At 45.2% G+C, this 16,932-nt stretch overlaps 1 protein-coding gene across 1 annotated transcript in view; it reads right to left on the bottom strand.

The window, feature by feature from the left end:
• Window positions 1-15,433, bottom strand: part of LOC133351476 (liprin-alpha-1-like) — a 274,762-nt gene extending 259,329 nt beyond the window's left edge. The window contains 2 exon segments of the mRNA XM_061566707.1: window positions 11,110-11,380; window positions 15,031-15,433. Of these exon segments, the coding sequence (XP_061422691.1) occupies window positions 11,110-11,346 (237 nt within the window). The 5' untranslated portion in view covers window positions 11,347-11,380; window positions 15,031-15,433.
• Between the last annotated feature and the right edge of the window lie 1,499 nt (window positions 15,434-16,932).

Below are 16,932 nucleotides of genomic sequence, written 5' to 3'. Positions count from 1 at the left end.
CCTGCAGTTTCCAAGTTGAAGATACATCTGTTACATGTTTGAAACTACAGCATCACGAGTTTGTGTTCACACAACATGCCATTCTTGAACTCTCATCGGAGCAAACACAAAACTATTTTTTTTCCACGCTCTGTTCATCCACTGCTGAAGAAAGCCCTGCCCATGCCGTGTTGGTGATGGGGGTTCTTTGACCATACTTCACTCCGCTTGTCATTATGAGTTGGTGATGCAGACGCAAGAGAACAATTCAAATATCACTTGCCACCGATGTTAGCCACTGCCTAAATCCAACTCGGGTTACCGGGTTCACAACTAACCCACTATATAACGACATTGACCAAGCAACATGGATCTTCCATGCAACCTTCATTTGCTAATATCTAAGTTCCACGAGCGTTCACCGAACATGGACCACACCGGTGATCATTGCCCACCCTTGCAAGTATCACTTTGCCATTCCCAGCAAACTGCTCAAAGTTCGGCAAATCGTTTTTTTTTTTCCACCTGGGAGCCCCTCATGGTGATAAATCTTTCAGCGGTGGCTGCAGAATGTGCAGGAGGGGGTCACTTTTTGGAAGACGATAATTCATGGTGTCAGGGCAGAGGGACCGGAGAGCCGAGCTGAAGGTACTGAGAAGTCACAAGTAGCCGAGGAGGAATCGGACTGACCACGTGCGGAACGAGCGATGCGCCGTATTAAAAAGCAGCAAAAAAAAGCCTAAAATCACGCGTATCATTTTCTAATACACTGCAATGTGTCGAAGCGAAAACCGCAAATACGCAGCACAACGTATTGCACTCGTTCAAACCGAGCAGTATAAATAGCGGGAGAGTATTATAGGGGGTGAGAATAATTTCTGACAAGCGTCGTGCGTTCCAACAAGCAGCACGCGCACACTTTATGATCATGCATAGTGAGATGAACACAAATTCTTCAACTTGCCTATTACTAGCCGAGCCAAAAAAAAGGAGGAGGGTTCCACTCCAATGAAGGCGCTGCAAGATTCGTGGCCTCAAAACTCTCGATTAGGCACGCAGGGTGGCATTAAGGAGGCACGGGTGAGGCAGGGCCTGGACGTTTTTCAGGATGCTGAAATGAACAACAAATTCCGACGGTTTTCCCCCACGGACAGTTTGTCACTTTGAACACAGCCGCGAGTTCCCCCCCATGCTGGCGCCTGCCGAAAAGAGCAACACATATCCATTGCAACACCAGTAGAAATGCATACGAATGCTCATGCTTTGGGAGGCCATCCAATCCCAACACGGGAAGCTCAACAAGCGCATCTGCGACAGTACCATTAATCTGAGTACATTTAACGCTAAACGCAATCTAATCTGGGCACAATCAATTTACCAGCTAATCTTTAACCTTTAGGGATTGGATAACCTGATTTATATCTGCATGGGTAAGGGTTCCAGTGACATTAATTTTCCCACCCACTTCACCCTAATGCCCAATGTTACTGTGTAAAGTACTACCAGCGGTCTTGAGTGTGCTTGAATTCATGGATTTATGACAAAAAAAACACACGCAAAGATCCTCCATATAATCTTAATTTTTGGAGCTTTCGTGACTGCAGGAATTATTCTTTGGTTTTTTCGGTAAAGTCACGTATAAAGATAAAAGAATAAATTAAATAATAGCATACGACGTTTCGATTGCAACATTATACCTGATGATGATTGCCTGTGTTGCAATCGAAACGTTGTATGCTATTATTTAATTTATTCTTTGATCTTTATACGTGACTTTACCGAAAAAACCAAAGAATAATCCTCCATATAACCTTCATAGGTTGTTGGGGAAAGTGTTGCGAGTGGCCTCCTATGAAGGCTGGCACGGTGCATGGAGGGCTGGTGTGATCAGCATCATGCAGCGTTAGTTTCTCTAGTGCTGATGTTTACACTGCACCAGGTACTCATTGAAGAATGATGCTAGCCATGACCAGGATTTAAACTTAGTGTCTCCAAGTTCATAACGCGACGCAGCCAACCACTACACCACCACTCCACCCATTGATTCAATAATCTACAAAACAAATATTCACAGAGGTGGAAAAGAATCACAAGGAATTTGTGAATTTTCATGCAGGATTTTTAAAAAAGATAATATTTATCACCTGCACCAATATAACATAAGTCGGCACAAAATTCAAACACAGGTTTGGACACTGAAATGAGGATTCCCGCACGATGATAATTATACACAGTGCTGGAGCATTTCAAGTGCGCGCAAACGAGTTTGCTGTGATACAATCGTATCTCTGCCTCTTAAATTCAGCACTTTCAAAAGCCCTTTCTAGTTGAGCACTGATCTACATCTCACGCCGGGTGACGGTGGCGCTGCGAGAAAACCCACTTCATCATCGGATGACACCTCGGTCATGATCACAACTCCATTATTCCTGAGGCTGAAGGGACGGCCACGGGTTACACTGCGTTAACACAATGACACCACCACTGAGCAGAAGCCACTTTTGTAGGGTACGTGTTGCTGAGAAATTAGAATATACAAATAAATTAACAAATAGATTATCTGGCATCCCTGCATTAGGGAGCTCTGCCAAAGAGACGGCTGTTTGACAGGCAACTTTATTCGCATTATTCTTTGGTTCTTTCGGTAAAGTCACGTATAAAGATAAAATAATAAATTAAATAATAGCATACTACTCTTTGTGCCGATACGTGTTCTCTCTCTCTGTGTATCTTTATGATGTCTGTCTGCTTATATGTCTGTCTATAGATTTCTGGTTAGATTTTTGTTGCTATTTCTTTTATACCTGATAATGATTGCTTGTGTTGCAATCGAAACGTCGTAGTATGCTATTATTTAATTTATTATTTTATCTTTATACGTGATTTTACCGAAAGAACCAAAGAATAATTCCTGCAGTCACGAAAGCTCCAAAATTAACTTTATTCGCAGTCCGATATGGTTGCTGAAGATCACTTCAGTTCATGAAATGCTCATTATCTATTTCCTTTTAGCCCTTATCTTTATTTCTAGCAGCTTACGGCTCATTCTCATGATGCACAGCATCCCATAAATCTACCTGGAAAAACAATTCCAACATAAATGTCAATTGTTGGTTGGGCTCCCGTTGGTTAGTACACGAAAACCAGTGTCTGAGATTCTGGTTCAAGCCCTGGTGCTTACCCAACCGACAGCGTGATGATTATGATTATGTTGATGTATGCATGTCTACGAATCGGAATAAATGCACGCTCGCTGCACACATTTCAGTTTTGCTTCTACTATACTGCTCGGGAGTGGCAGCATTCAATTTTAATGTCTGTTTTCAAAGCACCTGTATCGACTTGGTTCTGTCACAATGTTCTCACGGTAGTTTACACCAAGTCTCCTTTGCAAAACACATTGTGTCTGAATGGATCCAACCCCCAGTCCTAAATAAAGGACTGTAGGTTGGATCAATAGTAGTGGCTTCAACGATTTTGCAACGTAAACTAATTTTCGCACTCGGAAAATCAATGTGGTTATTTAGCACCGGCGATTAGTTGATAGCAAGTCACATTTTTTTACTGGTTGACGGTTTTTTTCTATCGTATTTACACTTTTGGAAATATGCTGAACAAAGACGGGATTTGTTATTTTGCTTGGCCACCTTAAAGGGCAAATATAATCATCATTAAGTGGTGCTTAAACACTGCAAATTCATTTCGTGATGACATTTCAAGATTATTTTGAATATGAGCTCATTTTTTGGCTCAAAGTTTACAAAAAATTGACCATTGAAAAGTGCCATCTCAGATTAACTAAAAAATACCAACTGCTGAATATGATATATATATGTTTTAATGTAAATGTCTGAATAATGTCATACATTACATGATGACATTATTAGAGGGTATTTAACTTCATGCCTTCCTTTTTAGTCATGACTACATTAGATAAGCAACATAACAAGATACATTTAAAAGCATTCGTCAGTAAATGCAGGCATATATATGTTAAATTAAAGACCAATAAATATGTAAATAATATATATGCGAACACATCTATGTGCCTAAAGAAGAACATTTTCAATCAGTGCATATTACCTTCATTGACATTTAAAATAGAAACAGAAACACTGACATCAACAACAACAACAACAAAACAACAACGTGGAATAAAAGCTGTGAGGTAATGTTAAGAAGCATGGAAAGGTACATTTTGGGAATTATCCCGAGATAAGAAGAAGATGTGGATCAAAAATCAGATGCACATGAGAGATACCACATTGACTCTTGTATGCACGTATGTGTGTTCAACTTTCTTTGCACCATACGTAGCCAACCGTGCTAATCGGAGGTGCAGGGCGGGTTGGACAACAAACTAAACACAAAAAAGCAGTTCAAAGGCAATTCGTTTTCAATCATGATTTAAAAGTGTAAAGCTCCAGTGGCTTACTAATATCAGAAAGGAAGAACGTTCCAGACGGCCTCTAAAGCCTGCGATGCACCCTCGATGCCCCTGTAGTAGTCTCAAGCACGTGAAGATCTCTGCATGAGCCACTCATCCTCCTCTTCAAAGCACTGGACCATCGCAGGCACCTCCAATTTGAATGTAGTCTCAAAGAACATCCATTTCTTTGTAAAGAATAATAAACGTCCAGGTACACAAAAATAAGTGAGCTTGGGGAGAGGACAAATATTTCGAGAAGAGACGATGGCCAATGGACCAAACTGTTTGAAGGAAGAGCAGCCAAAGAGGGAACATGTCAGGGACGGTGAAAACGAACAGAGATGGAACGTTGAGATTAGCTCATGTGCAGAAGCGAAACCACTTCACGGCATCGCAACCCCACTTGGAACGGCAACAATGTGAAGATCCCTTCATCTGGCAGTGGATATTTCATAAACTCAAAGAATATTGGTAAAGAAATCAATGACCTTGAGATATTGTAGGATTTACTAGTGTAACATTTTTACCAAAGCCAAATGGGGGGGAGGGGGGGGGCGGCGGCGGGGGGAAGTGGAAAATACAGGAAAGTATCGAAGCTGCACAAAAAGGGTATTAATATGCAGCTGGTGTAGCCGCCAGAGATAAGTAACCACATGAGGACGCAGCAGTTTCAATGCAACCTGTTCCCTGTGGCGTGCCGCTTTCTGCTCCACAGCGAAGCAGATTAATGGCAATGGGCTCCCCCGTCTGCACGTGGCACAAATTCTTCCAGTGGCTTTTCAGGTGGATACGATGCGGGCGAATGACTGAGTAGCTGCACACACTCGCATCGCCTCGAGTCCGTACGCTCTGTGCTGCGTTTCCAAAAAGGGGGTCGAGGGAAAACAATTATTTATATATTTAGCTAAAAGTACGGTACTTTTTAAAGTGGTTTCGTTGTGTCAGAGGGCTGAGCTGGCAACGATGAGATGCCGGGGTGAACTCCAGTGGTGAGTTGATGGTATCAGCCAGGTCACCAATGATTGCATAGAAAATGTGGTTCTCTACTTAATTTGGCCAGATTTCAGCTTTTGAGCATACATATATCGCTTTTACTGCCATGCGATGAACATTACTCTCGGTGGCAGAAGTGAGAAAATGTTGCCCCCTACCGTGTGGAGCAGGGGCCACTTGAAGGAAATTCAGAGGTGGCTCTGTGATATCTGGTTCCCTGGGTAATTTTCTAAAATGAATGGTTGCACTGCACTGAGAGATCAGAGACGTGACGCCGATATCACGATCAAGATGAAATTTTGGGAAAATATATTTTTTTAATGTTTTTGTTATCTTTTCCCAAACACTGACAGTTAGAGTCTTGCAATGGCCAGGCAAGAGTCAAGGCCATTGCGAGCGGGCATCATATAGAGTGTCATGAGATCTTTTGGGAGCACGTGCAGGCAGATGCAAGGTCTCTGCTAAGGCCACGGGATAATTTGATCACGTTCCCACAACGCATTATCGCCGGGGCTGAGAAATGGGTGCTGGGCTGGTGAATCCGTGCATTTGTAAGAAAGGGAGCCACACCTCCCGAGCAGCGAGCCACTCGACGCTTATTGATGATGAGATTTTTCCATTAAAACTTGAGCTGCTATATGGCTTCACAACAGCTGCATTATTTATTGCAGAGGGTTTTTTTCCCCTTTCCTTAGTTGTACACTTATTTATTGCTGCGTTTCCTTAATTGAAATATTTTTTTCCCCCGGACACGCAAACGAGATGAAACGTCTCATTTACAATGGTGTTGGTGGCAGTGCCGACTTGAGAAATCACTTTGCAATGTGTTATGTAAATGACGCAGCGCACACACATGCACTAACGCAAACAATGTGTGTATATAAAGAGAATATATGAAGTCAATGTCAGTTTTTAACAACGCGCATAGTTCCCGTACACGTTGATTATCAAGCACTGCGTGCCTAGAAGAAACAAAGCCACTAATGGGCGCCCCTGAACGGCGCTCAATGTGGGGCCACACGGCTGATTGTTTAGCTCACACAAGTGCCCAGAATATGACCTCTACACAGCCAAGTAATTCTGGAGCCGAATACATCAGCGAGCAAACATCCAGTGAAAGCAATGCTTTCTATTCCCATCGTCCGGACGTAAGCCAATAGCTGGAGCCGATACTACCAGACATCCACTCCTTGGCGCAGCTTGTGTGCTCCAGCAAGGTTGAAATTGTAAAATCAATGACGTTGTTTTTTTGTAGGCTTGACACATACGGGGGCATATCAGTAACGGAATGTGCATTACATTCCTAAGACCGAGGTATGAGGAAGCAAAGCGCTGGGGCAGCTGGTCGAAATTAGTTAGTGGCGGGATTTTAAAAAATACACACACTCGCAACTTTGGTTTTTCAATAAATACCGTTAGCAATGTCCAACATTAACACTCGTATTTTGTTCGTCGATTATTTTAGACAAATTTGCCTTCCAAAATGAATCCAAAAACGTTGGTTGGAATAGCTTTATTTATTTTCTCATCATCCCCCATCCACTGTCCCCGCAAAACCAGGCTTCATAAGGCCCCGTACACATTGCCGCTTTGGCTTTCTATCCTGCGGCCGTCGTTCACTGCTTGTCGAATGCATAATACGTGCGCAGGCCATCGCTCGATATGAACCGCCGTTTGCTTTGCTCTGGTGCCACTTGTTTCTTTTCAACGTTTGGTTCGCATTCACATCGCCTAGCTTCTCAAATCGAGGAAAATCTACGCACCTCTCTCCGGCAGATTATATGCCGCGCCGTTGTGGAGCGTGACGGGGAAATATTTTTGCACACATTTTCATTTTGCTCGAAATGACAATACGGAGCGCTTTGCTCTGGACCGAGTGTCAATAACATTGACAATGATGAAAAAAAGTAAGTACTCCATAAATACCCAATTATCCTATCCCAGCATTTGCTATGAACAAGATATGCAACTAACAACACACATGGTCACCGACCCTAAAACCTGAAGCATTATCATAAAATTGTTGAATTGTGTTGAAACAATGTTTTTGCTGGACAATAGCTCCACCAGTTTCTTTTATCGCCGTCATAAAAAAACCGTTTCGAGATACTCGAGCGCATTTGAAACCGATGTCTCAAGGCAGGCACGAAAGTCAAAGCACCGCGTTTAATTGCGTTAACTTCCTCGTGCATTACAAACGACGTCGGGTAGGATGGCAGCTCGCAAAAAAAAACGAGATAAAACGAATTTTTGCGCTTGAAAGAAACCCGTGTGGGTCTGATGCAAATGTATTCTCAATAACCACGGACGTTGATAGCATTAAAACCACACATCACACCACCAGTGTCTCAATTCGGCTTCAGCTGGTGTTTGCGACGGCACATGTGCGCGTCAAAGTCGTTTGACAAAGGCTGTAATTTAAGAATCACTTATGCCTCCAGAAGCTTTTAAAAAAGCAACTGTGCCAGTTGTTACTGTCCCATTATGCAATCCGCAGTCATTACTGTGCAAATTCACCTGGGTTATAAAATAAATTAACATCAGACATGAATGAAATTGACGGATAGTAAAGCAATTTTCAATAATATCATCAAATGCCAAGGCAGAAGTACAGTTCGGGGAATAATTTTTTGGCTTCAGAAAAAATATGACAGGCTGCTTTTACTTCAGCAATAAACGGAGGTTTGTAATAGGCTTTAAAGCCAATAATATCACATTTCACAAATCCATGCCAACACCAATGACAACATACAAATTAGGGTAGGAGGCTCCAGAATCACAACATTTTTCATTTAGCTTTTTTTGTTTTCATCAATCGGGGCCCAGCAGCAAGCGTGCCTGACTGATGAGGCATGCCGACAAAGGAATGCATTTATTGGACTGTTAAAATTTCACATCTTCCCAAACACCCTCCAAAAAGTGACAAGAAATTATAATCTATGAATTTTACATTTGTTTTCAACATTAAGAAAGATGTATGCATTTTGATTAAAACACTTCCACAAATAGGAAAAGAAATTCAATGTAAAACGCTCTTCCGCCAAAATACAAGATAAATTGATACGTTCAATATGGTGAGTCTGAGACCCTGCTTTATAAGACATTTATCAGAGATTTGTCTTAGAGGTGCAGCTACGCAGTGTGAATTAGGATGACCCACCATGTAAGCCATTCTTGGCCACAGGAATTTATTATGCCCTAAATTAGGTCTATTTAAATGTTAATGATCTATTAAATAGTTTTGCGCAAGACACACTAACCAATAGGTCAGTGCCAATTCTAAACGATAATTTGCCTCAGATGGATCAGTGTGGTAAAGTGCTATGTATTAGACATCCACATTTTCATCATGAGCCAGGCATTGAATGCAATGAAGAAAATTGGTTTTAGAATACGGTAAATGTCAAAAACAACACAGGGTGACATACGTATAGACAGATCCATTCCTCAGGGCTAGGGTTAGTAACTCCCTTATTAAAATGCAACATAAGGTCCCCACAGGAACTGATGGCAAATCCATGGTGAAATTCCAAATTATGTAAATGTAACAAAACCTCTCGGGAATTACCTCACGACTCTGTAAGGCCAGCCCCCAGGTTTAAAGCAAGAGGTCTGCACAAATGTGTGCCTCCTCTATGTGCAACAACGAATGCATTTGTCAAAGTAACAATTATATTCAATTCTTTCTGTTTTCACGGCAAAGACAGGACAACCGGGTAAATCACCAAAAAAGCAAATGACACGTCTTCCACTTAATTGTCAACGAACAATTGAAACGGAAATTTTAAAAAAAATCCCCAGTCTTTCTCTGGCAATGTTGAGAGATATAAAAACAAGTTATGTTAAGCAACATTTTCCATTCATCCAGTATTCTCAGCTGGGGATATCACATTGGCCACGCTCTTCTAGTCCTCGGAATGTGTATATTTTTACATGAAAGAGTACACACCTCAGCGTTATAGGCAGATTGGAAAAGAAAAAAGCAATAAATTATTTATGAAAAATAAGTTTTCTTACACAGCCCAAAAATTACACCAGATACACGTGCTTATTGATAACATACGTGACCACATTACTCAAGTAAAACACGATTATATAGCAGATGACCCTGATGACATCAATTTCCTTGCTGCCCACTCCATGACATAATGAGCCAATGTGCACAGTACTCTATACAGACAAGAGACTTTTTTTTTAAGCAGATGAAATTATTTTTCAAAACACAATTGTGGTATAATTACGGTGTCACCTTAACAAGATTGCTGACATGCCCAAATCCAACCGGGACTGATCAAAATGTCAACAAGCTAAATTTGATGACTAGTGATCCAGATGGAAAAAACACTGAACTTTCATATTAAAAAACAACAACTTCAAACTTACTCTCGGCGTACACAGGTACAGAAAAAAATAAAACCCTGGCTAAGAACTCGACCACACAAATCTTGAACTTAGTTCACCGTTGTACTGCTGGCAAACGGACACAAAGGCGATTATTGCCGTCATTAAATGAGGCCACGGTGTTCAAAGTGCAACACCCACACGCATTGCAGGACACTGGTAATTTTAAAGACAAAGGTGCACTCTTTGCAAGACGTACGAATAGTTAACAACCCATGGACACTGGTGGATGTCACTTGTACAGTTAATGGCACCGCAGCGCGTATTGCAGGTCAATGGAATTGTTCATAGGCGCAAGAGTCGGTTTCTAGACGTAATAATTGGTAACACAATGCATGTTAAGCTAAGTACTTGTTTTATAACGCGTGCCCAACTCAAACGCAATGACCACGCGCAGCCACTTAGCCCGTGTTGTTATGAAAAGTGATGTTCGTGAGCATCTATTAAGACTGGCACAAACCATGCAAGGGGGTTGTATAACCAACACCACATTCAGCTTGCCGCCATTGTTTCTCCTGTTTGGACATTCATAAAATCATGTCCGAGGCAACCTAATGGTGGCCCAGGCAAGGTTTAGATACCATTTGACAATGGTGTTGTGCATTGCCAGTAATTGAAGCCTGGTCACTCGAACTTTAGAGCAGTGCACTAACCACTACAATATCACTTTGAACACATAAAAAAATATATATAGCCATTAGTGACTATTGGAGCAAGTGCTGTCAGCAAGCACCCATTAACGCTGACACGGCACATGAGCCTTTGTCTCCCGAGTGGTAATGTCCAAACAAAGAATCAAGTACAAATGTTTGGCTGAGTCAACCTAAGAAAGCCCCAAGACTGTTTCAGATACCACTTGCAACTGGCATTACAGTCTCTGAAAAGTGAACCCAGGTCACCGGAATAGTAACATGTACAGGTGTAGTAACATGTACAGGTGTAGTAACATGTACAGGTGTAGTAACATGTACAGGTGTAGTAACATGTATCGGTGTAAACTCACTCACCAAAGTACTGGCCCTTGTTACATCGCCCAGGGACCTATGTCCAGTTGCAAAAAACACCTCAAGTGACTTTGGAGGTACCATATTATCTGGTTTAGAAGACACACTTTTTCCCCCTGGCATCTTATAATCCGGTAGGGTGGTGTGCGAGTGCGTGTGCGCGCGAGACCACATTTTGGCCACGTTATTCACACCAGACACGCGTTCCAGGCAAGTTCCAGAGTGCCCTACAACCCAGAGACTACGGCATTTTACACGACTGGCCAGTGGCATGGCCACAAGCGTCCTGGGGAGGGCACGCACCTGCGGCTGGGCGGACGTGAGCTGGCGGTGCAGAGAGTCCCTCTCGTGCGTCGCCTCCTGGTAGCGTGACTGCATGGCGACCAGCGCCTCCTGGCTCTCCCGCAGGGTGTCCAGCAGCTTGTCGCGCTCATCCAGCATGCTCACCATCAGCTGCTCGAAGCTCGCATCGTCCGAGCCCTGCGAGCCGCGCCGGGCGGGCCCGTCCTCGCTGATCGTCGGCATCACCTCGCACATCATCTTGGCTGTCGCTGAGAGCTACGATGCAATAACACTGCACCACGCAACAGTGTGAATATAAAAAAAAGACAAAGATCCCCCATATAGCCGTTAACAGACTGTTGGGACAAGCGCTGCTAGATAGCACCTATGAAGGCCGGCATGGCACACGAGGGGGTGGGTGGCCAGCACCATGCCTGACTGCCTCGTGGCAATGTTTACAGATTACACCAGGTACTCATTTAAGGCCAAGTCGCCCTAGGGGAGGCCCAGAGACCAGTTCGGATAATTGTCACTGGTGTTGGCCGTGAGCGGGAATCAAACTCGAGTCACCAGGATCGTAGCGTAGCTGAGTACCTGGTGTAATCTGTAGCTACACTAACTCTGAATATGATAAAAAGATATACACACATTCACACAAAGATCTCTATTTAGACTTAAAGAGTGTGGTAAGCACTGATTAGGGATGGCATTGCAGAACATTGCCCGACCACCGTTGTCTGCCCACGGCTCGTCTTTTAATACTGCAACACAATGTTGTCAGAAATCATATTGCAATACATTAAGAGTTAGACAGCACTCCAAACACACACGATCATTTACATACATACACATACAGACAAATGTACAATTCATACTAAGCCAAATATTCCCCGTGTAGCCTTAACAGGCTATTGGGACAAGTGCTGTTAGCGAGCACCTATGAAGGCCAGCACGGCAACCGAGGGGGTGGGTTGCCAACACCACGCCGGACCGCCTTTGTCTCTCCCGTGGTGATGTTTACACATCGCACAAGGTACCCATTTCAGGTCGAGTCGATAGTTCATACATACGCATACAAAGACAAAGACATAGATCCCCTGTATAGCCTGACCACTGTTGGGGCAAGTACTGTTAGTGAGCACCTATGAAGGCTGGAACGGCACGCGAAGGGGTGGGTGGTCAACACCACACACGACCGCCTTTGTCATCCCCAGTGACAATGTTTTTACACACAGCACCAGGTACTCATTTGAGGCCGAGTTGACCTAGGGGTGGCCCAGGACCGGGAATCGAACTCGGGTGGCCGGGTTCGTAGCGCAGCACGCTAACCGCTACACTACCACCTCCCCACAATGACGCATACATACACATACATACACTAACGCATACACATACGTGCACAGTATTTCCTACACAGCTAGGCATGTATTCATAGGTCGTAGCAGCACATCGTGCTCCTTAGAATGACAATTGCACTGCCCTATGGCAAACCGTGAATTTAAAACACACGCACATTTACACCACACCACGCTAGAAATGTATACAATCTATTTTATATACACGTACATCACCGTCAAATGTTGCCCTCTGTAATGTCGTATAACAAAACCGTTACACGGATATGCACGTGAACATAAATTCCACTTATGCCCGAAATGCAGTAAAACTGAATGGAGTCGTCAACCCATCATGACTGACTTCATGGAGACGGCACAAATGATACTTTTACACTCACCATACAGCTCCAATTACAGCAAAATGCGACAACCCAAAATGCACCCGGGTGCAAAATAAAGGACAACCACCCTGCAAACGTCATTATACACAACGTGCACATACAGTGCGCTGCATATAAATCACAGTTTTGCGATCAGACATAGCACTCCAATGCCATCACTGCTATGAAATTGTATTAAAACGTGACAGCGCCGTCAATAATTAACCATAATGGGATACTTCGGCATAACTTTACCTGTTTTTGTATCACTAATGAATCTTAAGAATGATATCCGACAGCTCCATGTAGAGTCTACGAAATAAGAGGTAGTGGTTTTTGTTTAATCTTCATTCAATTTGCATAGAAATCTCCCTTTTGAAGATGCATCTTTAAGCATTTGTTGATTTCATGTCTATGGGCTTATGCAGCACTGTACACCCTATACTGCATGCTTGTTTCCGTGTGTAACGACCAACCTATATTGGGGCGATTAATAACAGCACAAGTACTGTGGCGAGTAAGCGTTGCCCTTTGAAGAGGCGCTTGGGGAGAACACAGGCACATGATTTAGAACATTTAAAACAACTCCATGATGTTAGGCACATCGCTGACTCTTGATCATGTTGTTTAAACCTTGCTCAAGCATCACGGGGTCTCCCCTCTGCTTATGATTTTCACATAATGCTGAGCCTCAGGAGGTTGACCGAGTTTGGTTTTGGTTTTCCTGCTTCGGTGGGGAACCGTTACTTTGCTAAGTCTTGGTATGGCAAGGGTAGGTAGGCTATTGTCTTCTGTTTAATGTAAAAGTTGTACATAACGGTCTTTGTTTATTATACTTAGCTCATCGACACATTCATCTTTGATATGGAGGTTTTGCATTTATATATAAACAGATTGCCAACAAGATTATATAGTTTACTAACCCTAAAATTCAACTAATGCCACGTAAGACATGCCTCAACATTGTTACATAATGCCCGAAAATAAATACTCCATTTGGCAAATACTGCATTTCTCGATATAACGGTGATCCCCTTCTTATTGAACAATATTGCTTTTGCTAATCATTTTAAAATAATCCCTTTCTAGTCAGTTTATAAAAAAAAGCTTTTGAATTCATTGCTAGGCCATTGTAGTTTAAGCTACGGCTCATTTACGTCATTTCCATTTAATTTCGTATTTCTCATGTATTGTGTATCTCGTTTGTTTGATCCCGTGTTGCAAATATAAGTTGTATCCTGTGCCCCAATTCTCCCTGCAGAACAGACATTTGATCTCAAATGGCTCTCTGCCTTTTATTTACTCAGGAAAGACTCACTAAGACTCAACACTCTTGTTCAAGATGATAATGGTCATGTTTGATCTCCTCCCTAGATTAATTTGAATTCCCCATACCTGTCAACCCCTTATCAGTGCCTGCCTTATTACAGACCAATTAAGACCTGATTGGTCACGCCATACCCTTATACATCTCAAAGTTCACCCTACAAAGTCCCATCACACGGGAGGCACACAAACAAATAGACCGAATTAATTTATATTCTTAGGTTTTTTCGGTAAAGTCACGTAGGTAAAACATTAAAATTAATAAAAGTAAAATTAAATAAAAATCACGACGTTTCGGAGGCAACACAAGCTTCCGTCTTCAGGTGATTTTTATTTTATTTTACTTTTATTAATTTTAATGTTTTTACCTACGTGACTTTACCGAAAAAACCTAAGAACATGAATCCTTGCAGTCACGAAAGCTTCAAATCTAGAATTAATGCGTTAATTTATTTTGCCGGTATTGAAACGTCTGTACGTCGTATGGACCTGAAAACTTACATTTCCCTGGACAAGAATGCGGGTTAAGGCGTGTGGGTTGACAGCTATGATCCACAGGCATAGCTCATATCCCTACTGATATCTCCTGGCCACCGAGCAGCCCAACCTCCCTGAGCAGGAGCATTAGTCAATTATTCTTTGAAATTTATTATAAAATTAGTTGTATACCGAGTGTCTGCTACTGCTGTGTGCTGTACAGCGCTTTAAGATATTTGATGCAAAACGCTATATAAATGTAATTACTATTGTAACGCGTTGATTTGGTTTTAATTTAATTCCAGCAGTGACAAATAGAACGCGTGTACACAAAAAACCCCACAATTATCACGTTCTCCACTGCATTGTTATTTTAACAAGCATAGACAAATAAAATTAAAAATAAGAAGCGTCTACAATACCGGAGGGTTCTCTGTCCCGGGGCTGGCTCTTGAAGACTCCTGTCACACCGGGGGACACCGACGTTAGGCCCTGCAGACCACGGCGCTCGCCTAGATTCCCCGCCGACTTAGGGCGATCCTAACCCGGCCGGGACGGGCAACGTAGAGGGGGTGACCCCGGTCGACAACGGCGGCGGCGACGGAAAGGAACGTGCGGCCACTCCCTGCGAGAGTCCGTCATCGAGGCAGTCGACGAAATGCGGGAGGCGGCATTAATTCGCGCGGCGGAGGAAGAGGGGGTAAATGACCTGAATGAGTGTCAAGAACAACACAAAACAACCACAGAATGTGGTGTTCGTCAATGCGGAGAGCGAATGCCGAGCGGCGGCGACGCGGCGACGCTTGACACTTTGACAGGCGGAGACCCACAATGCAGCGCGCGGGCGCACACGTTCACAACCCACCCCACACCCACCCCCACCACCATCCATCCCACCCCTCCTCCCACCACCCCCCCACCCCTCCTCCCACCACCCCCCACCCCTCCTTCCACCACCCCCACCCCTCCTCCCACCACCCCCACCCCTCCTCCCACCACCCCCACCCCTCCTCCCACCACCCCCACCCCTCCTTCCACCACCCCCACCCCTCCTCCCACCACCCCCCCACCCCTCCTCTCCTCCCACCACCATCCACCCCTCCTCCCACCACCCCCACCCCTCCTCCCACCACCCCCACCCCTCCTCCCACCACCCCCACCCCTCCCCCCACCACCCCCACCTTCCTCCACCACCCCCCCCCACCCCCTCCTCTCCTCCCACCACCATCCACCCCTCCTCCCACCACCCCCACCCCTCCTCCCACCACCCCCACCCCTCCTCCCACCACCCCACCCCTCCCCCCACCACCCCCACCCCTCCTCCCACCACCCCCACCCCTCCTCCCACCACCCCCACCCCTCCTCCACCCTCACCCCACCCCTCCTCCCACCACCCCCACCCCTCCTCCCACCACCCCTCCTCTCCTCCCACCACCATCCACCCCTCCTCCACCCTCACCCCACCCCTCCTCCCACCACCCCCACCCCTCCTCCCACCACCCCCACCCTCCCCCCACCACCCCCACCCCTCCTCCCACCACCCCCACCCCTCCTCCCACCACCCCCACCCCTCCTCCACCCTCACCCCACCCCTCCTCCCACCACCCCCACCCCTCCCCCCACCACCCCCACCCCTCCTCCCACCACCCCACCCCTCCTCCCACCACCCCCACCCCTCCTCCCATCACCCCCACCCCTCCTCCCACCACCCCCACCACCATCCATCCCACCCCCACCCCTCCTCCCACCACCCCCACCCCTCCTCTCCTCCCACCACCATCCACCCCCATCCACCCCCCACCACCCCCACCTACCCCCCAACCACCCCCCACCCACCCCCATCCACCCCCCACCCACCCCCATCCACCCCCCAACCACCCCCCACCCATCCACCCCCACCACCCCCACCTACCCCCATCCACCCCCCACCCACCCCCATCCACACCCCCCACACACACCCCCCATCCACCCCCACCAATGATCGTGTGAATGAATACAGAAACGCTCGCGGTGCGACGCGATTTCGGCGGCCATGTTGGGTAAGGTTACAAATGACAACACAAACTGCCACCGACACGGAGTCACGGTCTGATGATGTCACCAACGATGTATTGACGTGGGGGGAGGGGGGGGGGTACCCCCTCACTCCCTACGTAAGATGGCGGATCGTGCTGGTATCAGGTTGACGTGAGAGGGGGCGATTGACCTGTGCCGTTGGGAATTCGTAAACTTTGGCATGGACGAAACCATGACACACTTTAACATTCTTGAATTGCTACATTCTTTCGTAAAAAAATGCACGACTTTATAACACTTACTAAACT

Source organism: Lethenteron reissneri, chromosome 37 (genome assembly GCF_015708825.2).
Source record: "Lethenteron reissneri isolate LAM-NWPU_2019-01 chromosome 37, ASM1570882v1, whole genome shotgun sequence".
In the NCBI taxonomy this organism is placed as follows: domain Eukaryota; kingdom Metazoa; phylum Chordata; class Hyperoartia; order Petromyzontiformes; family Petromyzontidae; genus Lethenteron; species Lethenteron reissneri.
Note: the sequence above shows the minus strand (reverse complement) of the source record. Positions and strands in the feature narration are given on the sequence as shown.